The 27,387-nt window shown below is 37.7% G+C and overlaps 1 protein-coding gene across 1 annotated transcript in view; it reads right to left on the reverse strand.

The window, feature by feature from the left end:
• Nucleotides 1-27,387, reverse strand: part of adamts3 (ADAM metallopeptidase with thrombospondin type 1 motif, 3) — a 152,461-nt gene that overhangs the window by 50,016 nt on the left and 75,058 nt on the right. Inside the window, exons 6-10 of the mRNA XM_042422035.1 lie at nt 23,853-23,936; nt 19,690-19,846; nt 14,692-14,797; nt 4,758-4,901; nt 1,802-1,934 (exon numbers count right to left, since the gene is read on the reverse strand). Coding sequence (XP_042277969.1) covers nt 1,802-1,934; nt 4,758-4,901; nt 14,692-14,797; nt 19,690-19,846; nt 23,853-23,936 — 624 coding nt within the window. The remainder of the gene's footprint in view (nt 1-1,801; nt 1,935-4,757; nt 4,902-14,691; nt 14,798-19,689; nt 19,847-23,852; nt 23,937-27,387) is intronic.

Consider the following 27,387-nt stretch of genomic DNA (forward strand, 5'->3'; position numbering starts at 1 on the left):
CACCAAACAGCAGACAGACAAAGTCAGTGACAACCTAGCAAAAACAGTAGAGAAATTAGCAGCTCCAGATATTTCCCTCAGAAGTTGGTGTAAAGTCAAACAGAGATAAATGAGAGTGAATATTGGACTAACACTCTCAAGTCTGGATGTGTGAATAGGTAACATGTTAATAATAATAATAAACTTTATTTATATATGACTTTAAGTTTACAAAGTGCTTCACAGATATAAAAACTGAAAATATACAGTGCAATTACAAATTAGAATAGTTTCAAGAAATAGAAACATAAATAAAAGATATGCGCCTTAAAATGATTAAGATTGTCGATGTCAAGGTTTGATTTTTTTCAGTAGAGGTTGAACAGCCAATTTAAAAATTGGAGGAATAACCCCTGAAGATAAAGACGTATTAAATAATATCTGAAGATAAAAAGGCAGAAACCTCTTTTTCCACTCAAATAAAAACCACTCAAAAAAGTGGAAAGTCTAATATGATGTGGTAAGAAACAGGTTGGACCAAAGAATAACCTTCAGAGTAATTTGCAAAGAGAAAACTACAACAATAACATCAATAATTTTCTCGCTCTACTGAAGTTACAGCAGGACGGGTATTCAACCTCAGATGGAGCCAGCTGACCTGATTCTTTTATATGTTAAAATCAAACAATGCAGCCTTCATCCCTGGCGGAGCTGGATTACCAACAGTCCTTTGAAATTCAAAATGCTTTCAAAAACATTTTGACCTTGATTAAAAGTGAAGATCTTAGCCATCAAGTGGAGATTTTTAGTGAAAACCCTTAAGGCCTCTGCCCAGTCCTTTATGTCTACATTCTGCCAAAATCCAACCCCAAAAATGACTAATTTCTTGCAAATGATGTGAGCATTTTTAAACTTTAATAAACGACAGAACAAGTCTAGAAGAAAGGGTGTGATGTTTTCTGCATTGCACGATGCTGATCATCATCCTCATTATATCAATTACTCAGCAGGTGCTGTCATTTCTCACTTCCTAAACTTACTTTTGCTGCACGTACTCATTCCGAACAAAAACTTCTCATTCATTAAAAGTGAAACATAAAGAACTCCCACCACCACCTGCTGTGTTTGCATTTTCAAGTGTTCAATATTGAACCCTCCTCATAAAATATTTCAACAAACAAGGCAGAAAAACCTTCCCCCAAATGCAAAAAAAAAAAGCAATAACATTATTTTTTCCTGCATTTTGCAAGGCGATAAATCAAATCTTTAATTCTGTTAGATGTCTGCTCGTATTAAGATCTCTGCTCATCTGTGCAATGAATAATGTGATATCATACTGTAGATCAAGGTGGAGTGAGCAGTAACAGGAGAAAAGTGACAGAATATTTATCATCCTGCCATCTGCAGAGAGCTAGCCAGATAGCAGGTGTGACTGTGGTAAAATCAGCAGATGTCTGTTTGAAGTGCTCACTAATCTAGTGTCTGATTCTTGCTAGTGTGAGTCTGCTGATATTTAAAAAGTCAGTTTTCCCAGATGGTTGCCATCAGCATCTCCTGCACGTATTTCTGTGAAAAGCTCACCAGAACTTCTAGGCTCTGCTCAGCTCAAGTGCCATTTTTTTTTTAAAGCCTGAAAAAGTTTCAGATGTTGACATCTTATTCTTCTTGGCTACTTGAGAGAAAATTAAGTTTGTTTGGATTCTTTTTTTTCCTCCCCTTTTTCACTGCTGAGTTTCACTTCAAGACATATTTTCTCAGGACAGGGTACAGAGTGTGCAGGTGGCACATATCCACTAAATGGAAGCCTGAGGGCTGTACTCACTGAAGTGCAGATCTTATAACCAACTCCAAAGTCAAATCGACACTGCTCGTCCATCGAGTAGTTGATGCCAGGGAGTTCAGGAAGTTGCGGCCAGTCGTGTTTGAAGGGGTCATCCAGGAGACAGTCATATGTGCTATCAGGGAATAAAAAACAAACAAACAAAAAAAGGAAAAAAGAAAAGGTGACACAGGGCAGGAAATCAACATCGACAGTACATCCTGATGAAGACAAAAAGGTGCTTTTCAAACCTCTTTTGTACTGTAACTTCTCAAAAAGGGAACCAGGCTTTTTATATCTTATATCTTTTTATATCTTATTTATCTTATATTATATTTATCTTATATCTTATATATATGACAGATCTTTACTCCTAATTTTCCTTGTTTTATAAGTATATTGAAGTCTCATTGTTTTCTGATCTAGTCCAGTTTTAAATCTCTGCAGATTTATTAATGCAAAACTAAACTCTTGTCCCATATTTACCTGTTGTTGTGGATAATGTGCACATCCACAGCGTTAAATCCATAAATATAACAACACAGTCCTGTCATAGTCACTACTCTGCTGCTGAGTTTCTCTTTTTAACAGAAAAACTTTTTTTTTGCATTTTTTTGGACTGATGTTAAGCTACTGTCAGTTAGAGTCAATACTTCCTGCACATGTTACATTAAACATCTTCCAGCATCTCAAAAGCTACAGTACATTACCTTCCTTTCCTAAGTTTCACTGACTGAGTAATTTAAGACTAATAAATCAAATCTAATACACAATGAGTATATTGAGCTATTCATACACTGCAATCGAATCAATCTTCATCTCCGTTCCCTGTATTCAGCCTGCCTGGGCCTCTAGGTGGCATCTCGCAGTTTCATTTACCACATAATTAATTAGCCAATAAACCGAAAGAAAGTCGTGTTCTGAATCCAAAACATCCAACAGTTTAGTGGTCTGTTGTTTTGCAGCCTCTAATTGCTTACTTATGTAAACATGCATCATTCATCATCATTTGATCCCTGTGAATATTCTGTTAGGAATGTCAAAGGCTTTAAATTCAGTCAACAGTAAGTTGTTTTTGTTTCGTTTTTCAATAAGAGTCAAGCATTTATGTTTCAGTTCATGGATAGATTTGGCTGCATATGACCAGGTGGTGAGGAGTGGCTCAGCTGCAGTAAATCCCAGCTTGGTTGCTTTTTTTTTTTTTAAAGGCAAGGGCACAGCTAAAGTCTGCTCAGAGTCAGACAGGGCATATGTGCCTTTCGTAGTGTAAAATGGTTTTAAACATCTAATAGATTTCACCTCAGCAGCTCCCTCACCGAGCTTTCTCTCTCTCTCTCCCTCAGAACCAAAGCTTTCATGTTTATGATCCTATATTATCACAGAATATATTGATTTTTCTCAGCAACGGATCCACAGCCGCGGGCTTCTCTGAAAACACAGTATACTGTACGGCGATTGATTGCCATTGTCATCTCCTTTAATGCACAGTCAGTACTTTGGTGTCCATGCTCTGCTGAACTTGTCCCTGTCACAAATTGATTCTTTTCTAGCTGAGTGAAGAGCTCAATGTCTGTGAACTGAACACATGTCATGGAAGCATGTGCTGGAAAGATACAAGCTCCATCAGTGTCCTGTTTGTAGATGGTATGACGCCGTTTCAAATGCAGGAAGACATTTCACATCATGTAATGTTTAATCCTACTGTTTCTGTGCTTTGATGATAAACATTAAAAGCTAGAAGCTTATTGTATCTCACCTTATTCACCGTACAACATTATGTAATATAGTAAGAAGTACTTCCCAACCAAGGAAATTATGTTAGTTTCCTATAATGTGTGTACGTGGTAGAAAGTTTAATTATGAGCAAAGAAAAAACAGATCATGTTATCGAGCAGTTAGTGCCACTTATTTAGATTATTAAGAATTTTACATTTTACACCAAAGTGTAGAAGAAAATGTGAATTATCTCTTGGTTGTAGAAACATTTCAGTAAACTATAGGTCACATTCATTCCTATGTAAACAAATTGTAAACCATTTTGAATCTTTTTCAACACTCCAACTAATTTTCTTCTATTCGTCACCAGATTTTATATTTGATAAAGCCAGAAGAAGTGTATTTTTCATATACTATAATGCTTTTATACAGTTATTTTGTGAATGCATTAGTGTTAAAAAATTAACTTTTAGTACCTTTTCTATTTTGAACAATTTATTGACTCTGGTTTGAACAGATGAGTGAATGAATGTTGATTGTAGATATTTTGCTCCTATGTATTACATAAAATATTGTTGTGATGGGGAGCAACAGGATAAACGTTTTAGCTTTTTTTCCCTAATGTTTCAACTTGTTGTAATTTTTTTATCTGACTTTTTACATGTCATCCTCTATTTCTGATATTGTCCAAATAAATAAACAAACAAACAATTGTGCAACTGAAAATTTTGACAAAAGTTATAAATCAAAGCTATCAAAATTTGTTGATTATTCATCTAGAGATGGTTTTACATGAACATAAAAAATATAAACACACATAACTCGTTGGTCATGACTCTGACTCAAATGAAAAGTTGCACAATTGCTCATCTTTGAACAAAGCTCCAATATTCCTGGAAAGGATTTAAGTATTCTCCAAATATCATGAAAGACATCAGACATTAAGCATGATTCATGTCATTGAGTGTATCTTTAAGCAGATTCAGATCCAGAGGCAAAAATCTTGATTATTTTTAACATTGAAATAACCATTTTGGAGGGTTGTGTAGTTCTAATCCCTAGTGTCAAAAGACACAATAACATATATGCAAAAACAGTAAAGACAGCTATGAAGTCAAAGTCTTCAAATGTAAAATCATATGGTCAAGACAGACCAGCATTTCAAATCTTTCAGACAGTATCGTATATGTTTGTTTACGTCCACCTCACTGTGTGTGAACATGAACTGCAAACATGAACTCACTGGATGTATCTCTTCAGCTCCTGTCCGCTGCACATGGACCAGTGGTATCGGTGGAAGGCCGCCTGCACCAGAGGAGCCATCACGCTTCCCATCGCTGTTTCGTCCCCGCAGCGGTTGCCTTGACCGTCGTGCTCCATGCCCAACCTGCTCCCACAGGCACACACACGCAAATATTTAAAAAAAAACTGTAGGACATCAAGATATACCTCCCCAAGGACTTATTATACAGAAGCTTGTATCATGTATCTGTGGCTGGAGGTGAAAAGTAACTAAATATACTTAAGTACAAATGCAGGCTTTTTCTATTTTGTGACACTTTTTACATTTAATTTTACTTCACTACATTTATCTAATATTTATTACTTATGTACTATGAGTTATATTAGCTATAATATCACTATTATCATCTCCCTTTTTCTTTACCTTTATATTTTCATCCTTCTTCTGATATATTTTAAAATTCATGACAATGAAAATATAAAATTTCTTTTGTGTTTTTCTGGGATGCATGGTATTTTGCCTATAATGTTCATTTTGGCAGATAACAATACAGATATTTTTTCATTTTATTGAAATAGCACCCTTTTGAATGTATTTTCCACCAGTGTAACTGTCATTCTTGTTTCACATGCAGATATTTAGAAAACTTGGATTCATGATTACCTGTCCTGATTGACTCAAATTTGGAAAACCGGTTAGTTTTAGTTTGGGGTACATTTTTGAAAAACAACATTGGAACTGTCACACATTTTTAGCAGTGCAAACATACAATTACCATCATCAGTTCTGAAGTAACTAAGACTGTAAATGTCACATTTAAACAGAAAACACACTCATTCATTTGCAGTCATTCAAATCCTCTATCAAACATTCCCACCATACAATACAGCACTACCATGGTAGGTCAGATATATGATTTTCACCCATGCACACTGGCAATTTCACTCAGTCTTCTGTATAAAAAAAGAAAATTGTTTACCAGTGGAATGAAAAGAAAAACACAAATTCTCAGCTGTCTGTGTGCATCTGCACAAAGTGACCTTATCCACCCGCTGGTCTCATTGTTCTCTACCTTCCAGTGGTGACAATATATTGCTCTTGGTCCACTGCTATTCAATCTACACATGCTCCCTCTTGATACCATCATACAGAATCACAATCTATCCTACTATTCCTATGCTGATGATACACAGCTGTACGTCTCACTTTCCTTGGACGGCCTCAGTCCTGGATATGAGTTTCTTAGGTGCAGTGATGACATCGACCACTGGATGTCTCAAAACTTGCTGCAACTTTATCTTCTTTTAAAAGCAGTCTTAAAACTTTGCTTTTCTCTCAGGTTTTTGGCAGAGTGTGTGCCTTTGTGTGCGCCTGCTGTAGTCCATGTGTGTAGTAGCTGTAATAGGAACGCCAGGTGTTCTCTTAGCTCAGAAACAGCACAGATGTCATTCATAATACAGATGGTACTTTCAACATAATGTTTAGCGAGCATGTGCGGAGAAACTCTTCAACATGTTGTTCTTGATGGGGGAAATAAAATTACTGTGTCCCTGATGTAAACAACCACTACATCTGTTTGCTACCATTAATTCAATGCAGACAAAGCTCCTGGTCTGAATTAGGTCACTTTCACACCCGGTTTGGTTCAGTTGCTCAGAACCGAGGGGAAAAAAACAAACAAACATACATTACAGTATTTCTTTTCATTTGTGATCAAGTTTGTGTTCACATTTTTAACTCGTTCGCTGAACTTTTCTGGTGACTCATTCTGCATTATCAGCGTCACACAGACCCACCTGTATGTCGGAAATTCAAGTTCTAGAGACTGAAAGAGGGTCATGCTGCACTTTTTTTGCAGCTAATGGGTTTGTTTATATTCTCTGGTGTCACAAAGTTCACGATTATTAGTCCAGGCTTCCCATATGTCATAAATAATGATACACAGGTCACGACAGAATTCAGTTGACAGTTTTCACACCAGCACAAACAAACCAAACCAAACAAGACAAACACACCACAGTTAGTTTGAAGCAAACAAGACAAGTTAGGTGTGAAAGCACCCTTAAAGGAGTCAATCATTCTAACAAAACCTTCCACCTGTGGGCTGATTTTTTTTTTACATTTCTAATAAACATAAACCTAAATGAACTTCCTGACCAGACAGAGAAAATCTTTTGCCTCTGCAGAAAACTTTTGGAATCACAACATGCATTTAAACTTATGCTCCAGCTTCATCTTAAATCCTATCACGGTGTTAATGAGATGGTTTTAAGAAGAACTGATGTACTTGATTTGAGAAGCAGAAAAAAAAATGGGGCCAAAGAAAAAAATATTCAATATGTTTGACAAAAGAATCTAAACTCACGGTCAGTTTAATGGCTTTTCCTGAAGCTTTAAACTATTTAACAGGGTCTTCATAGGTGGATTTGGTCTTGTTTTACTATGCTGTACTATTATCTCTAAGGGCAAGGGTAAAATTTCATGCTTAACATGGATGGAACAGATGAAACTTCAATCAATAAAATGTGATGTGGTTGAAAGTTCCAGAAAGTGGACCTTAAGTTGGTATTGTTTTGTCAAAATGTTCCTTATGTCAAAAGTGAACTTTCATGCTTCAAATATTGTTATATAATGGAGGTTGAGTCTGAATAATAGCTGAGGTGAGATATTATATGAGTGTGCAGTGAGATTCTTTTCCAACTAGACTTTAAATTGAACGAACATTTCCTCTAAAGTTCTTGATGTTCTGGTCTGCTTTGATGTAAAAGGTGCTTCACATAGTTTTTAGATGACGAGTCCAACAGAAAATTGTTTTAAACTGATTTTGCTGCAACAACACTTTAAACCAAAATGGGAGTCATATGCTTTAAGTTTAATGTTTGTGTACCGATACATAAAGTACTGATATCTGCTGCCTGCGGGAGAAGGAAGAAAACATTATAAAACGTAATTGGACCCAGCAGATTTAGCTTGTAAGGCGAACTTATACAGTCATTATTGTGATCGTTATTAATAGCAGACGCATAAGCATGAAAAACAATACTCTGCCTCAAACAGCTATACTGAATTGGCTTATAAAGAGGACAGATGGTGGGTGCCTCTCTTTGTTTAGTGTGTTTTTTATAGAACGTGGCTCCTTTTGAGCTTAAGCTATCGTTATGCATTATTTGTCAGCATATCCTGTATTTTCCAATAGCTGCCGCCTCTGTCTATGTCTCTATGATGACAGTGAAGTGCATTATTTGAAAGTTGAGTGCTAGATGTCGTAAGAAAAAATGTTCAGAGAGTCATTTATAGATTCATATGCGTTTTCTAATCATTGGAAAACAATTATTTGCACGTTCAGCTGATACTAAGGATGTGCTGTCGCTGTTCAACCTACAACACATCATGCTGCCTGAGTGATGTGATGTGTGAGAGAGAGAGAGCTGAAAAAAAAAACCCATCATACTTTTGCAAAGAGGACAATGCGTTCATTGTGAATCGCTGCATACTGTGCTGCGCTTTCTCCTAACAAAGCTCATGTTTTTCTAACATACAAGAATCATCAATAAATACTTGTGTCAGCAGATGAGATGTCGATACTGTACTGTACGTTCTGTCACCACACAAATGCATTTGCAGTTATTTTTAGAAATGCATGAAATGTTGAAGAGGCTTTTGCAGCTCCAGTGTCAGCTTGTTTGTTTTGTAATGCAAATCCATGCAAGGAATTTAACAAAAAACACATGGATTCACTGTACAAAGTTTTTTTTTTTTCTCGAATCCATCATCTAAAAGAAGTGTTTAAAAACAGAAAGTTTTGCACAGTGAATCCATATGTTTTCTTAAATTCCTTGCATAAAAAACAAAAAGCGCATGTCAGGAGCAAGGAGAAATATTTTGACTTGGCGTGTGAACTCTTTCACTGTATCTGTAGCGCATTAAGCCATTTGATTTTGCTCACACATTTTGAAATAAACAGTTACTGGTTTAAGAGGGGAGAAATGTAGTGCTTAATGTGCTGTAGATCTACTGCAAAACAAATGTGCTTTTAGCCATTCTACTATTTCCAAGGTCAAGAATGAACTTTCAGGCTCAAATTTGCTGTAGAGCTGCAACGATTAGTTAATTATTAATAGATTAGACAATTGACAGAGAATGAATCACCAACTATTTTGATAATCAATTAATTGTTTTGAGTAGTTTTTTTAAGAAATAATACTGAAGTTCTCTCGTTCCAGCTTCTTAAATCTGAATATTTTCTGGTTTCTATAGTCCTCTGTGACAGTAAACTGAATATCTTTGGGTTGTGGACTGCTGGAGGGACAAAACTTAGGAAACAGTGATCTGACATTTTTCACTATTTTCTGACATTTTATAGACCAAACAACTACAATAATGAAAATAATCATTACTTGAAGCCCCAATTTGCTATAATGTTTAACAATACTTGTATGTAGCCTACCAGTATACTTAAATTAGTTTGATAATTAAATTAAATTTTATTTTTTAGAATAAATAAACCCTCAAACTGTATGACTCTAATGAGGGCTAGTTGAACCGCAACAGTTTGGTTTGTTACTAACTTTGAACTTTTAACTATGAGTCTTTTCATTAAGGCATGTGGGAGCAGACAACCTCTCTCAGTTCACAAAATCACATTTTAATATCACTGATGTTTACTTCAATATATACCGGCAGACAGACAGACAGTACTCCTAATCTGATTGGCTGGCAGATGACACATGTATCAGGAAACCTCGAGCTAGAATCAAAAGTTCAACTACTGCTCTAAATCACTATCCAAGTTGTATTAAATTCTTTTAAGTTCTTTTGCTTTGCGTTTGTCATAATTAATTTTTAAATAAAAAGTTATTCAGTGGATGGTTCACATCCTTGTCATCTCTTTCTTTCTCTTCCATCCTTTCCTGTCATCTCTCAACTGTCTGCTATTTAATGAAGGCATAAAATGCTTGAAAGAAGTAGTTTGTACAATGTGTTGTCCGCCCACTTCTAAACGCACACATTACTTTATAAATTAAAGTAAAAGTAATTACTTTGACAGTTGGAAGTTAAAATGCCATTCATTTTTCCCGTAGACAATGTTGCATGACTCACAGTTTGAGCACTTTTACAGCTCCGCTCGGCATAAAACTCTCCCGGTTAAATCATTAGTCCAAGAGATGAACTACTGTGTTAGACAATATCTGGCTCCTTGATTAAAAAGTATATGAATGGGAACATAAAAATTTGGGGGTAGAAGTTAACTACGACTCCTAAGGTACATTGCAGCAAGAAACAGCCAATCACAGAGCTTAAAATTTGCTCACTTGCACCGCTAACGGCAGGCAGAAGCTAAAGATTACAGTGTTGAGAAAACAAATTTTATAATCTGCAGCGTAAATCAGTTCAGTTTTAATTTCTGGGTCATTTATGAGTGAATTCAGCTACTATAGTGCCATTTTTTTTACAGCTCCAACAAAGAAGCGTTTTGAATTCATAACAGCTCTGATTCGTACTTCTGACCGGCTTCTTCTCCATAGCAATGGCGGTTGTGGCCAAAATCACAGACAGAAAGTGATTTCTCAGAAACAAAGTTGAAATAATTGAAACTGGTGGTCATAATATTAACCTATAGGATCATTACATTATAAAAGATAGTCCTGAGTTTCTATGTTGAGTAATATTGAGGATATTGTTTAAAGAAATATTTGAAATGGGAATACAGAATGGGGAAAACAATACCAGAACCAACTGCCCCTCTAACTTCACAACTCTATTCAGAACAGCTATAAACACTTCAGCCTTCAGACATTATCGGGCAACGTGTCATAGGAACTTGTTCACCCCCAGGAGTTCTTATCCATAAGATAATGGACTCTCGTCTATTATTCCCATATATCAGGGCACCTCCTCATGTGTAATCACTTACATATAGTGGTGACACATTGTCCTTTACAATAAAAGCATCAGCTTTGCACCCAGACAGTCTTCAATGTCACCCTGTCTGTCTGTCTTCTGTTCTCTTTGCTGCTGATTAAATCAACGACCCCTCGGACTCTTCTTTGGCCGCTACAAAGATCCTCTGATCTTCTGTTGAGCCTCTGTTGGCTTAAACTTGGCATACTAATTTGTCCTAAATAGTATTAGGACATACTGCACATGTGTTTAAATGAACTAAATTTACAGAAACCTCATATAGTGCTTTATGACACCTTCAAAAGACTGTTAAATGTATATACATACTTAAAGTAATAAGGTCTTTGCTGTGATAACACAAAGGTCACATCTTAAATATTCTTGAATCAATAGTCACATGATTAATTTGATACATGATTACTTAGAAACAAGGGGTGGCTTGATTAAAGACTCAACTTGCTTCATTCTCCCCATGGGAACACTGCATGTGTGAGGAAATAATGATCTAACATTACCTTCCTGACATTTGTGAGAAGTCATGTTAAATAAAACCATGGCAACTGGTTAATTAAAACAAAGAGGGTACATGCCTGCTCTTGGATTTCAAATCCTTAGTTTCAGTGCGGCAGTCGAATGAGGAGATGGAAAATCCTGAAGCAATTATTCCTGGTTGATCATTTCCACTTCATTGCTAGAGAGCCTTTATGAACCAAAGTTGCTTTACGTCAAACGAAAATCCCACTTTAAGTGTAGAGATGCACAGTTCAGATGTTTTACTTATGTTACAAAAGGGAAGGTGGAAGTAGGATAATTCAGGCCTGTGAGAACGGTGTCTGCAACTCCTTCTGAGAGAAGCAAGCAAGGTAGTATGAAGCATCAAGTATCTCCAGCTAAAACGTGATTTAGGAAAATCTACTCAGCCACCACAGGTGAACCTGGCACCAATATGTTTTTCTGTAAACCTTAACGAAAGGCTGATCTGGAGTACACGAAGACAGATGATGAGAGTGATTATTTTTCATGGAGTTTAATGTAATTTTATGTGCTTATTGTCTCCATCTGCGAGGGAAAGTTGTTGTTTTCCTGGTATACTGTTCGATCTCATGCTGCATTACTGCAGGCTGGAAACACAGTAAGGCCTGTCCATGAAGCAAAATTAATTTCAGCTAGCAAAAAGGAAAGTGATGGTCAGGGCAGCTATGGCGAGTGAGCTGACAGCTAAAACCAGAAAATCATGAAACTGTACTGTAACAGTACTGAAACTTTGAAAAGTACAAAATGTGCTTAAATGCAATTGAAAACTTATTGCTAAAAGTTATGAGTTGGTTTTTTTTTTGCTTAAGGGATCGTAGGCTGTTTTCAGACATCTGTATTAATGCTCAAATCTCTGTTTTGTTGTTTAGCAATTCAGGAAGGTCTGGTGTTTTTCTAAATGACAGCTATTTCTCCTGGTTGGAGAAACAATCGACCAATCAAAGCTATACACTGTAACAGTGATTAAGAATAGACATCTTCACACATAGCTACCTAACGTATCCATGAAAAACAAGAGACACAAGCAGGGATACAAAAATAGCAATTGGATGAATATGGATGATGCAAAAGACGTGTCATTCTAAGCCAACTTACAGAAATAACAGCTCGATAATCATTGTTGAAATCTTACAAAACGAAATAACCGCCTCCCCTCCAAACTGAAACTGGCTGGCATGAACACAAGGTCATTTTGAATTAATAAAGAGAAACATAATGGCAATTTACTCTAATTATCAAGCTACAAGTGTCCTCCCCAGCAGTGAACAGTCTTGCCAGTGGTCCCCAGATGCTGCACTGATGACATAATGTCAAATTAATGCTTAAATATGCAAACATATCTGTGACATAATCATCCACAAATATATATCCCCACAATCTAATTTGTAGCACTTCACTAATTGAGCATTTAAAGATCTTTTCTTCTGTCTCTGCCTCATGCAGCCATTCATCTCCTCAGCTTACAAAACACTTTCAAACACCCTCCTTCCTTCTCTTAGCTGTTCTTCAGTTTAGCAGCTGTTGTTGGTTCTGGAAGCTGTATTTTGCTTTACTAGGTTTTAATCTTGAAATTGAATGCGAAGAGTTGTCTCAGAATGTCTCCTCTAGGATCTCCTCTCAGCACTGCAAAGCTGTATGTGTACAGTACAACTCCTGGTTCCCACATTGATTTTTTTTTTCTTCCTGTGGAAGGCTATTGATCTCTGAAGATGAAACCCTCTGTTCATTTTCTCCCCATGGTCAGCTGCAGAGCAACAACCGTGAAGTTGGAGGATTTTGTGTCCCGCTCGGGGACATTTCAAAAGGATGGATCCTTGCTGTTTCAGCTGGTTGGAAGGACATCTTCTCTTTTTTCTCTACGCCGCCAGTCCTGTCAATTTTCAACAAGCTCAAACAATAAAAAGCAACAAACAAAACTTAGGTCCAACCCTGCAGATGGTCTTCAGATCTGCAGTCTGCTTCACATATAAAGTCCACTTTTTCGAGGCCATATGATATCGATGTTGTCTATGTCTCCAAATTGTGAGACATGATCTCTTTAATCCTTGCATCTACAGGCCTAACTCCATCTTGTATCTCATCGGACAGAGTCGACTCCAGTCTGGACCAGTTGCTGTGGACAATTGGTCGATAAAGCTTGTCCTGTTTGTAGTTCTTAACAATTCTAATTGTTTGCCTTCTGCTGCTTGTTGTTTCCACTAAGCTTGTTTTTTTTATATTGCTTGCTTTTTCATCACCACTACACACACTGAGCAGGAGAAATGATTGTTTTCAGAAGAACAGTCTGAAAAGTAAAAGTATGGGTGGGAATCTTTTGAGAATCTCACACTTCGACTCAATTCAGAATCGATTCTCAATTCAAATTTCATTCATACTCTCCAGTTCAATGTTTTCCAAACCTTTAACTCATTTCCTTTGTCCACTGAACTGTAATATGAAACATAACTTGCGGTTAAGCTAAATGGTCTTGAAGGTCACTGCCTGACGAACAGAAAAAAGCAGAGAAAAGCGTGAGTTTTAAAGTTAAAATCCACCTCCACCCCAAAAATGTGTTTATTATTACTTCTCTCGGATGTCTGACCTTCACCATGCAGAATGATGTACTGTATGTGAAGACTGACACATTCATCTGCTGAAAGGAGAGTCCTTTGCTATGCTTTTTCTATCTTATGAAACTTATCCACAGCTCAGGTCTTTGAAATGAAACTGACTATGTGCAGAACTTTTTCTTTGCCTGACCAGAGTTGGCTGTATGATCAAGCTCTGTATTACATCCAAACTCTATCCATAATTCCCTCAAAAATAGCCTTTTTCCTTCTGTTCCTTTTCTGTGCATGCAAATGAGCAAGAAATACCCAACCTGCATATTTTGGTGATTATGATATTTGCGTATCCGCAGCATTAAGGGGCTGACTCGGCCGATTCAGTGTGTCGTTCAATATGTGCTTATTTCTGATACTTCTGGTGTTCAGTCTTTGCAGGCTTCAGTACATTTTCCAGCTGTGTTTATGTGTGTAGTTGGTGTTTCTGTATGTCTGTGAGAGAGAGAGTGGTTATTTTTTGATCTTTACCTTGGAAGTGAAAAATGTTGCAGGATGTATAGACTATTTGTAGAGTGTATTGAAGAGTTGGAAAGGGAAAAAGTGGCTGAGTGAAACAAATGGTGGCTGAGTTCTTGTGTTTTTGGACATGTGCTTGATAAACAAACCATGAAATTCAATAAAGGCTAACATGTTCGCTGTTAGAGCGCTCAAGGGCAATCTGCTAAAAGGTCCCCCGTGTCACATAACATAGGGATCACAGGACAAAAAAGCCTTAGGAAGTTGTTCACACATGTGGGACGAGTGCAGCTGTGGTATTAAGCAGAAGGACAATCATTTCCCTTGCACTACAACACAGCGTAACCTTAAGAAGAGGAGTATGTATTGTATGTGTTTATGTAGGAACACTGAACACCTACACAGACAGAGAGGGAACAACAACAATAACAGGAACCTACACATGTCCGGTCTCGTGAGCCACAACAAAGGCTGAGGAGAAGCCGTCTTCGTGGTTGAGGGTGCAGCTCCTGACTGGGTGGCACATTCCTGTGACTGGAGCATAACCTGCAGGACATCAAGAGAGAGGATGAAGGGTGTTGTAACAGATTATAAAGTCATAAAGGTCAAGTTTTTTTTTTCCTTTTACAAAACCAGTTTCCATAAACGAACAAATAGGTTGTTTGCCTTTGCACTCCAGAACGACACACAGGAGCATTTTCTAATCTGGCGCACCTATCGGCAGTAATGAGCAGGATGACATAATTTATCAGTACTTTCCAAAACTGTTACAAATCAAAAACAAATAAAACAATTATGTTTTATAATGTCACAATACTGTGGTTAAGGTCTGGTTAGGTTTAGGCACACAAAACCACTTGGTTAGCTTTAGGGAAAGATCATGGTTTGGGTTAAAATCATCACTTTGTTAAGGTTAGAGAAACATGTTTTGGGTTAAAGTTACTATGTCCTTAAGGTTAGGCAACCTTCATCGTCATGGTTACAATAATAACCATGTGGTTAAGGTTAGGGGACATTGTAGTCATGGCTTGGAAAAACAGTCTACTTGTGGTTGGAAATGTGAAACACGCGGTCGGAGACGGGAAACAAACAGAGGTCTCCTGTGACAAATTCCGGTGTTTTGTTAACCCAACCATCCACCCGACCTCCTTTAAATGCAGACTTTGGTGTTTTATGTACTGACATCTGATTTCCTACATTTCTCCGGCTCATAATTGCTACGGCTGCTAAATGTCACCACTGGCAATTATGAGCAATGAGTTGTTTTTTTTCTTGGAAGGATGGTCTCTGTTGATGTGCTTTACAGGAAATCTATCTCCTAGAAAAAAAGAAAAACATTGTTTTTCTAATACATTTTAAGAGAAACATGCTTGCTGCCATCATGTTCATCGTTTTTTTCCAATTCAAGGACTGTGACTTACATATTCAATAATATAATATATATAATGTATGATTTTTCTATAACCTAAAGTGCTTTGAATTGAGTTAATATATCCTTATAATGTCAATTATGCTTTAGCTGCTGAAAACAAAGTTCAATATTAACATTTTCTCATCATTCATTTAATTAGAAAACGTATGCAAATCAGTTGTAATGAATGTAATTTTTAGAGGACAAACACACAACATAAAGGGTCATATCGCTTAAATTAAAAAACATAGCAGGAGGTGGAGACTCAGCGGGCGATTCAGCGGGGAGGAAGTGTTGTGATTGAAATTCATATTTTCATTTTCCATCTATTTCCTGCTACGTTATATGATATTGGCATGATGTTCCATTAGTCGCTGGGACCACATGTTGACATTAGTAACTGACAGTATGGTACAAATGACAAACTTCAACTGTAGCTGCCACAGAATGAGCAGATATTAACCTTGTTTGATAACCTCAAACCACAAATGTTCATAGATTTAACAAGAACTGACCCACACACTGCCAGGCAAAGACATACAGTACATTAGGGAATATAGATTTTGGAACAGTGCCGCTAGAACACATTTGGTACAGTGCCACTAATTATGGTCTGTCCTAAAATAAATTCATTGATCATGTAGACATCCGAACCACAAATCAAACCAGTCTTTTAATCATTTCTCACTATGATTGAATTTCTCGGATGAACGGACATTTTTGCTCATTTCGTTGACAAATCATTTTCCTCATAGTTTTCGTCAACATTTCTTCACAAAATGAGACGATAATGAAATAAAAACTAATTTATGATGACAAAAACTATGATGAAATCCACTGACACTTTCATCAATGAATAAAAACAAGATGAAAATGTCTCGTATCCTCTTTGTAAGGAGGATGAGGAGGATCAAAGATTGAGGTACATCACTTGCTGTAGATGCAGATGCCTTGATTATTAATTAGGTGTTCTGGGTCTGCTGGCGTAGTGAAGTGTCTCTGAAACGGTTCAGTGTGTTGCTCATGGGATCAAACCAAAGCCCTAAGCTTGTCGCTAATCACAAGTCTACCACGCCATCCCCGATGCCCCTGATACCATCCACACTGCTGGTAAAAAGAAATGCACATTTTGGTCAGGGGTTTAAGATTGTTTTTAATTCTATCATAGTTACAGAAACTTTTTATACAGAGACACAAGATGAATGACTTCTTTTTTTTTTAAATTCTTTAGAGAAACAGTAAAATAATAGGACAGGCATGTCTCTTTTTGGTTTTCAAGTTAAATAAATACCTGGAAGATCCAATGTTGCCATAAAACAGTCCTGCTCATTGATTTACAACATTGTCGGTATAAATTATATAAATTTGGGGGTTAATTTTGTATCTCTTGACATATGGAGGATGAAACATGACCCATTTATAAATAAACAAGAGTGAAACTTCAAAATAGATAAGTCAGTATATAAGTCAAGATATCTCAGTATATCGTTCAACCCTAAAACAGGGTCATCTGATAGAAGGGTCATGCCCATAGAAACTCCTTGTCTCTGGGTGATTTGAACAGCGCATGGTGCTGAAATTAAGTCTAATAAACCTACCAAAAATTAAATCTTAATGTGTGAATTCTAACAGTTTTAATTCAATAACTTAAGCCTGTTGGACCATAACAGATTTGTGTCTCACAAACATAAACAAGTGGCAGTCTAGCAGAACTGGTGTGTTAATGCCATGGTTTTCTAAGGCAACAACAACAAATTAGATGAAGCAGAGCACTGTTTTTTGTGTGTGATAACCAATTAAGTACATCTCTAGTCTTTACCAGCGCCCCCCCCTCCCCCCGCAATGAAAAATCCTGAAAAACTTGGACCATGGGCAAGAGACTCAGATGTTCTGACCATATAGCTTGGTGATTATTCCCATGTCTGAAAGTCTGCTAAACTTTAGTGCCACTGGAGGACAATTCAGTTTCAAAAATCCAAATATCAGATTCCACTTCTAGTTTCAGTTCCTATTTGTTCATGCGGTCGTGGATAAAGGTATCTCACATATCAGGTACAACATAATGCACTTTATATCAGGTCACTGGTCATTTGCCACAGCTGCATCATGCTGACCGTGTGCACTATGTTGATACTATTTCCACTTTATGCCTGAACAAGCTGAAGGGATGTAGAAAGTTACATTTGTTGGATTTTCAAATATTTTGTGTCCACACTACCAAATTAAAACTGACCCCCACTTTGTAAATAAAGTGCTGTGGACTCACAAGTAGCTTGTTTATTAGACCAAGTTTTAATAACCAGCCATCTTGCAAGTTTAGATACTGTGGTAGCTGCTATTTTGACGACCCCAGCTTAAGATTTGCTTAATGCTTAATGAAGTAAGTGAATAGCGCATCTTTTATTAACTCATGAGTTTCTCTGTCATTCAGTATTGAATTTATACATATCAAAACTACTCCACAGTGAATTTTCTAATATTATGCCAGACCTCTTGGTTATTGCAGTTTATATTTCTAACTCTTTGTGTCCTATCCAGAGTTCCTCCAAATATAGGAAAAAAGATTTGGTTGAACACTGTCAGAGGAATATTGCATAATTGCATCAGAACACCTCCCGCTATGCAGAGGTAACCAACAACAGTGGTAACCATTATAATTGGAGTAAAAACAGCACTGGGAGGTTTATTGGCTGATTGCACCACTTTACCACTGTGAAACTAGCTGCTTTTGTTCGTTGAGTTAAAACAAATCTGATTCCAATTCCTGTAACTTCAGCTAAACTATCTGCAGTGATTTACTTCCCCTTGATGCTCAGTTTAAATATAAGTTCGTCTTCTACTCATGATATTTTGTGTTTTAGTGTTGTTTAGGGTTGTGAATGTCTCAGATTATGTTGTCATTTTGAGTAAAAAGCACTGCAGACCAGAGAAACAGACACATTATTGTTATGATTATTGACAGAGCTTTTACCTGGCCAAACAAAGTAGTAGCTTCAAACATGACTGTTGTGAATGTACCCCAATAAATCTGCCAAAATGCCACTGCATCAATGAGGTTTGCAAATGCCTCAGTCTTTTCAGGTAATGTAAAACATGTCTGGTACATGCCTGTATACTGCACTTTATCAATTCCTACCCTTTTGTCTCAAAAAGGAAGGAATTATCGGATTAGCCAAAGCTGAATCACACAATGTTAGCCTCCAAGTGAAAAGTAAATGCAGCTGCTGATCAAAGGGGCAAATAAAAAAGGCTAAAAGAGAGTTCAATATGCCTTCAATAGCACTGACTTTGGATAGTTTCCTCTCATTCTTTCAGTGTGGCTGCTGTGGAGAAAATAAGAAGCGGGGGCTAACAGTCAATATCTTACAGACAGTGTATATTGCCTTGGGTTTCCAGTTTTTCCAGGGCCTCTACAACAAGAATAGAAATTAAGGAAAGATGCCAAATATGAAGTGCACAGGGGTTTGGAGGTGTTACCTTGGGAGGACTGTTCATGCTATTTACGTTTGATATTGGCGACAAAGGGACTTTTTGATTGTTCAGGATTCTTTTTATATGCTTGTTGTTTTTCTGGATCAGACACACACCCTGTGCTTTCATCCACAGCAACTGGGGCACAAAATAAATTGTTATAGCTGCATTTAAATCAGACAGAATCTGAACCAGATTTGAAAATGAGTGCTACGTATGTCTTTGAAACTTTCCTCTTCTTCACTGCACATTTAACATGCAAAATGAAATTTGCATAATAGCTTGATGGCTTTAACATCAAGACAAGATGTGCCATCCCTCAAAATGAATCGAGGGCAATCTGAGCCTCTTATGTCCGTTAATGCCAAAAATAAACCACAGAGTCAGTCCTGATTAAAAAGTTGGACATTTTTGCAAGACAAGATGCTTTGACTGATGTGTATTAGGATCGAGAGCCTCCTGTAACTGTATTCAGATTAACCACACAGGGCAGGTCAAAATGCTGCAGGCAACATTCACAGTTGAACCATGCCGGCGTGTCCTTGGGGGGCCTTACCCTGCATCCCTGTGGGGCCAAAGCCTTGGCGAGTGAGGAAAATTGCGTGGTCGTGGTGTTCAGCATGATCAGGGTCGCCTTTCTGCTGCACAAATGCCCAGCGGCACACATTCTCCAGGCTCCGTGATGGGTTGCCCCTTTCAATGAGGCTGATGGACTGACAGGCAGGAGAGAAACAGAGGGAGAGAGAGAGAGAGAGAGAGAAATGTTTACCACTGAACCTTGATTGTGTAAATGAACATGTTAGTATTCTGTCAGGAACCTAATATTGCACGGATTGTTAATCCTAGCGGGTATGAGTAGACACAGTTAAACATGGGGCCTCTGGGATGATAATAAACAGATAGCAAACTGAATTTCCTCCTAACAATGTAAAAAGAAAAATTCCAGACGAACATACATCATGAATTGTTGCCGCAGCCCGCGGATTATTTTCCATATTGTCTGTGTGCAAGTGTGAATGTGCATGCATGCGTTTTTACGGCATGTGTGAAAGAGAGCGAGAGTTGCTGACCCCTGTAATCTGCATACATTTTCTTCCCTATTTAGCATCCCTACTCCGTTATTAATGGCCATGTGTCACTAGCATGCTCCATGAGGTTGACATAAGTACTTCTCTGCAGTAATTAAACACACATTTCTTATTAAGATAACAGTACGAGAACAAAAAGCAATGCTGCTAACAAAATTATGACACGTTTGGACTGAGTTCTCTGTGTTTGTAATTTCTATGATTGTGATTGTGCATATGGAGAGCAGATTATTAATAGCAGATATGAGACTGTGAGTTTGCATTGCATTCTATATTTTAAAAAAGCATTAAAAACTGCTCTGTAGACTGCTGGTCTTGGTTCAGTTTGTTCTGTTGGTACACTTCAGGGTGATTTTTTTTTATTTTTATATTCATCTGACCAAGGCAGTAATGTTTGTGACTTTCTTTTCTCTCATGCGTGCTGTTACAGCCAGTAATGATGGGTTGATGCTTCGCCTCTGGGTCAGAGCCTTTTGTTTCTCCACAACAAACACCACAAATTGTTGTGCACAGATGTTCATTGTAGTGAAGGGACACGGGAGGATTTCTGCTGCCCAGCTACAGTGACATCTCCAGCATGTTGTCCATAAATGTTCTGTTTTATTCATGACATTGCTTTGCTAGAGCTCTTTGAACATTTTGGCTGATGTTTAGGGTGATACGTGCTGCTAGTGTCCAGCCAATGCCCCTGTTATCTGGGCTCATCACTGCAGAGGAGAAAAATATTCTGCACATCAAATAGAAAAGCTGTATGAAATGATGGTAACCATTGAGAATAAACTTAATATAATTTATAGTTACTGAACCGTGTCTTCTTTTCATCAATTTCCAGCACATAAAGAAAAGTCTCCTGAAGTGATATTGCTTAATTGGCGCTGAAATGATTGAAGGATTAATCATTCAACAGTTAATTAGCCATCCTATTATTAATAGGATAGCATTCTTTGGACCTGTCTGTGTGTGTGTGTGTGTGTGTGTGTGTGTTCTTCACTATGCTTTATAATTAAATAAATCCTTATTAGCATTTGCATTCTAATAAGGTTTTGCTGGGGCATAGTTTGTACCCTGATGGTGTACAACTTTTTGAAAAAGTAAAAAAAAAAATAATTAAAAACCTGATCCAGGAAAAGTCATCTCACTAGTCACTAAAAAAATTGAATTAAGGGGATTTTCTCTTCAGTTAAATTAATAAATGTATCATTGTCATTTAGATATCATTTGGTTTTGGACTGTTGGTCACGCAAAACAAGCAACTTGATGGCGTCACCAGAAGTTATAGTTACAGTTAAATAATCTGTTGCTAATAGCAACCACTTCTTGCATACTTCCATAACAGCCAATCCACATAGAAAGTGTTTTTGGAAGCGTTTTTGATGGCTGACGCTTGTGCATCTCATGGACCGGATACGCTGCCATTTTATCAAATGCATCAATCCACACTGAATCTGTGAGATTTACACTCGGAGTCGATTTTTTTCTCCTCAGTTCGTTTAGTGACATGTAATCTGCACGGACAGCTGCTCATATGACCGCTGTATATATGTGTTTTGAATTTATTAACAGGTTCTATATTGATTGATGAAGGCTCCCAGTCTGCCTGCGAGCTTGCCTGTACAGGCAGATTCCCCTCACCCACCATGGTGAGCAGGGAAAAACAAAATCAATGAATCAATAAATACAAACACTGTCAATTCCGAGCCAACATGTAAACTATTTTGGTTCAGTAATTTTCTGCTGTCAGTCAACCTGGTGAAGGCAGTTTGTTCTCTCAGCTCGCCAGGAGCTGCTACTGACAGACGGTTGGTTCTGTGGACAGAAACGTCCGAACACAGTCGGAGTCGGTGTGGATTGAACAGATAGAACGTGCTTACACGCCGCTTATATCTCACTCGCTATGTGGATTCTCAGCAAAAGACGTTGTTACATCCACCATTTTGTCAGATCTGTGACCAATCTTTAATTCACTCTCTAAATAAAGTCCTTTGTTGAATCATTATCTCTTTTTACTCCATTTATTAGCTATTTATTAGCTATTTTGTGACCATAATTTGAAAGGTTAAATTAGCCGTTATGCTAGCTGTCTAAGGCTAATGTTGATTCTAGGTAAAGTTAACTATTGGGCTACTGATGCTGTGCATTTTACTCTTCTTTTCTTCCATTCTTGTGGACGAATTGTAAGGGAATCTGGTATGAAAGTAACACGGGATGAAAGTAACGAGGTGATTTTCTCCGAGTCCATACAAGTTTGATATGTTTAACTGCATCAGCACATACAGCACACAACACTTACCAGAACCTCTAAAAATCCTGTGGATAAATCATACTACCACAGAGTTTTATCCAAAAAGCTGTTTTTGACCACAGTAAGTAAATTCACTCAAGCTGTAATTTTTTTGAATGAAAAATGATGTTCTGTGCTTCATCTGTCATAGTCATGATCATTTGACAGATTATTTAGTACTTTAACACATCCTGAAATTTGTCATGTCAGAGTTTTTAAGTATAGAAGCAAGTCAGGTTTAATTGTCAGGAGTCCTTGTCGGGACGATTGTAACAGCTGTTTATTTCATCCCGCCGCTAATGCGGTCACACAGTTTGTGTTACAGCAGGCTCTACTCTGATTAAACCACTGCACAGTTTCCAAGGACAAGGATGAGAAATGTCTTGTATGTGCGGAGACGTTCAGCTCATCCTTGCCTGGGGAAGTGTGGGTGCAGTGTCTCTTTTGTCTAAACTGGTCCCACGAGGCATTTACAGATATAGCGCTCTGCACTATATCTGTCACAGTGACAATGAATAAAAAAAGAGAATTTATGTTTGTTATACACCAAATTAAATGTGTTATTTTTACAGTAATGTTCTTTTGAAATGACGTTTATTTGAAGAGTGTTACTTCCATCCTGGTCATACCCTTTGTGTTTGCTAGGTTAATTGTATTGTACTTTCTACTACACTAATGTTAAAAAAAGTTTCTTCCAGGCTTTTTCCATTAAGGCGCAATCACATCAATGAAATTCATATGAGTGTTTTCTGGAAATAACCACTATGTTCTGGTTCGAGGCTTGGTCATCTACTGACTACTCGGAGGGCTATTTGGCAAATTGCTGCAGCTAGCGAGCTAACCATTAACATGCTAGCCAGCCACCACCAACATGGTGCTAGTCAGTCACAATACACAACAAACCAACTGACAGTTAGTAACAGTGTGGCAACGTTAGTCACTAAGTGGACAATAACTCATTTTAAATTTAAAACATTCAAAGCCAAATTCTGTCTTTAATCTTTATTAGAAATGTGTTTAGTTAGTGTTTAGGGCAGAAGAACTTGTGGTGGCCATTTTTCATTTTCTTTTTTTTTTTTTTTTTACATTTACTGGATTCAATCATTTCTAGATGAATTGAAAATGGTCTATTATTATCTAATATGAGGTTTGTTTTGGTATTGAGTTTCTTTATGATGTGATAAAACTCAGTATTCAGTGTTGAGGAGCATTTTCTGTCTCTCAGCTACTCTCCAAGTCTCCCACACACACATCATCTTGCACTGTGGGGGAGGGCAAAGGCTCTCCTGTTTTAATCACTATGATATTCTGTAAATTTTTAAGCATGTCACAACTGATTGTGAAACTCACCTTGGCATACCCCAGCATGATCATCCTCACCAGGACCACGTTGATGTGGACACCCAGCGACTCATCGTGGTAAATCTCATTCACCTGAGAAGCAGAAGAAAAGACGTTATCAGTCAGAGAACTCTCAACATCTCACACAAATAGCATTTCTTCTAAAGCATCTGAGTCACAAACACGTTACACCCCCTACCTTGTTAATTCTGGACATCTATTTTCCACTCATCAGAGAAAGAGAGCAAGAGAAACAAGCCATACTTTCCAAATCACTCCATGAATGTTTGTAATCACAGACTTGTGCAACCACTATTCTGCGGCATTCTGAGAGCCGGCGAATACAGCGAGGAGGAGCGTCCTGTCATCATGTTCTTGTTCCTTGCAAGACATTGATGACTACATCGATTAGATTACGTATGCATATTAGATTAGATTAGATAATATTGTGTGCAAGAGATAAATTTAACCAAAAACAATTAGTTAAAGTTAAGGCTACACTTACAAATATTTTATGACAATGGATGAAATGATTGTGTGGGAAAGAGGTCACTAATTGTGACAAACCATCCAGACAATTATCACCCAACTCTGCAGTTCCCTTCAGCTCTATTAGGAGCCTTTTAGGATCTTTAAATTTATTGCTTTTGTTTTGCAATCTGCAACTTCTCAATCATCAACCTTGTTTCAAGCACTAGCAGACAGTTGTTTTATGTTTTTGTTGTTCAGCATAAAACCCTGTATGTGCTCTCTTGTCCAGCACCAAACATCTGAAAGTTACCGAATACAGCTGATGAACATAGTGTAGCATTTAACAACTAAAAGAACCAGATGTTTCCCTCAGGTGTTGACAGAGCCAAAAACAGAGTTAAAAAGGAGAATAAATATTTGTCAAGTGGCCAGACACACGACTCAGAATGAATGCTAATGTTGCTCTGTGTCTGCTGAGTGTCTAAATATGCAATTGTTTGCAATTGTTAGCAACTTTGGAAGATGATAACACAATACGTCAGAGTTGTGTTTACAGCTTGTTCAGCTGCCTCCAAGTGGAAACATGCAGCTCTAAGTTTGATATTGAGGATTAAAGTTGATTCCTTGGAAACAGTCGTTTGACAAAGAAATCCTCACCCAAGGTTCACTTACTAGCTTTTTCTGGAGCTTTCAACTGCCATCCCCCATGACAACAACTGAGCCAAATCCACTAATATAGACTGTGAGTTGTGGTTTAAAGCTCCGTAAAAAGGCAGTAAGTGAACTTTGACTTTGAAATTCTGCTTTTGTACTGTATACATGTCTGTGAATGGAATTATTACAATGATTCTGTTTATTATTAGAGGGAATCATTTTTTGGACATTTGGATATTATCTTCATATTTTATTCTGTGTATGGTCAGACATTTTTCAATTTGTTTCATATTAAATTAAAAGTAATATTATATTATATATTATACTAAACATATTGTTGAGATTTAATGACTGCATGTGTCTTATGACAACTGGAAACAAGGACAACATCCATTTGATTGACAGTTGACCTTAAAAAGGCTAAGTATCACCCCGTCTTTAGCACTGTTGTTTTGCCACTAACTGACTGACCGTACCGTAATTGCCAATTGAATCAGTGAAAAAATCAAAACCTGGTCCAGATTCCTGACACTGTATATGAGAAGACCTCATTAGTAACCAGGATCATTTGGACTGAAGCGACAGACAGTGTCACAGTGGGTCTCATTTTCTTTGGGCCAGTGATTTCTCACTGAGCTCATCTGCCTCGTTGCACAATATGTCAGTGTTCTCCACACATGGTAGAGGAGGAAAGAAATATATTTCAACAGCATATATTCAAATGTAAAATTGTCCTCGGAGCGCCGCTTTCACCTTATTGACTTTTTGTTTCGGCGCTGGAGGAGCAGGGCGACAAACTCTAAAATATGCCGTGTTACTCGAGGTCTAGCGGGTTCCATTACTCACTGCTTCTGACTGCGTGAAGCAACAATCTGGCTGAATGTGACCTTTTGAAAAGACAACAGATAAATGCTGCAGATCTTGAGCTCCCATCCACTAGCAGAACAGCTCCACTCCACCATGAGACTCTCCTTCAGGGCAAGTTAAAATTGCACCATATGTTATCTTTCTCCCACACACCGAGTCGCTCGCTTTCAAGGGTTGGTCATAACGATGTACTAGAAGTCACTCCGACTTCTTAACAGCTTCATCCATATGTTTACAGTAGCACTGATTCTTCTCACTGTATGTGTTCAGTGTCACGTTTTATTTATCCAGCTCACATCCGCTGGCCTGTAGCTCAAAAAGGCCGCAATACATCTCTTAAGGAGGGAAGTTGGGGATTGATGAGGTTTCCGATCAATACCACTGACTTGATTGCTTCCCCAGGTGAGACGTCTATCTTAAAACTTACTTTCTGTGTGTGTAATCTGTTCAAAAACAACATGTCCGTAGTCTTCTCACATATTACCTTCATGTTGGAACTTTTATATTGAATCTAGAAAACAATTTTCTGCGTCTGTCTGAATTGATGCGTTCATTTTCTTATCCATACAGTGTGAGTGGATTATAACACATTAATAGAACATCAACGCAATTGCACATGCAGGCAAGATTTCCCCCAACACAGAGTCATCTGTGGTGTATCATATGGCAAGTAACGATGAAAACTAAATTTATAATTCCAGTATTTCATCACAGCTAAGCATCAAGGTTTCTCTTGCTTGCATCTTTGCCCACGAGGCACATAAGAGACACACACAGCAACGACAAGTTGCGTACAGAGAAACAGAGAGAGGCTCAGAGAGATTGTCAATCATACTGTTTGAAAGCTGTCACTCCTGATGTGTCCCTAAATGTGCATCAATTAATAGACCTCCATTCCAGAAGTTACAGAAGTGCAGTGAGACTGAAGGTTAAACCCTAAGAAGAACTTATCAAAATAACAGCTGAAAAACTGCACCAGCTTTGGGAGATTTAAAAGGATGAAAGACAGCGTATGAAGGTGAGAAACAAATCAGAGAAAATGAGTGATCAGTTAACAATGTACTATACAGTATTAGCTAAAGTTTTAGGCAGCTTAGATGTTTAGATTTGCATCCATAATGCAATACAATGAGGGAGGTGTCTGATCAGATTTATTCTGCAGTATGCGAATGACCCTAAACATACAGCCACATTCATAAAGAACTTCAGCGACAGGAAGAACATGGAGTCCTGTAACAGATGGTTTGGCCCCCAAAGAGCCCTGATTTCAACATCAGTCAGGGATTACATAAAGAGACAGAAACAACTGAGATGCCTAAATCCACAGAAGAACTGTGGCAACTCCTCTAAGATGCAGGAACAACCAACCTTTCAAGTACCTGAAAAACTGTGTGCAGATGTACCGAAGAGAACTGCTGCTGTTTTAAAGCTGCAAAGCTGCTCACATCAAATATTGATTTGATTTAGATTTTTTCTGTTTACTGAACTTTGTGTGAATTTTAAAAAAGCTATTCATGGCATTATCTTTTACTTTCAGCGCCTGAAACAAACT

Source organism: Thunnus maccoyii, chromosome 9 (genome assembly GCF_910596095.1).
Source record: "Thunnus maccoyii chromosome 9, fThuMac1.1, whole genome shotgun sequence".
Lineage (NCBI taxonomy): Eukaryota > Metazoa > Chordata > Actinopteri > Scombriformes > Scombridae > Thunnus > Thunnus maccoyii.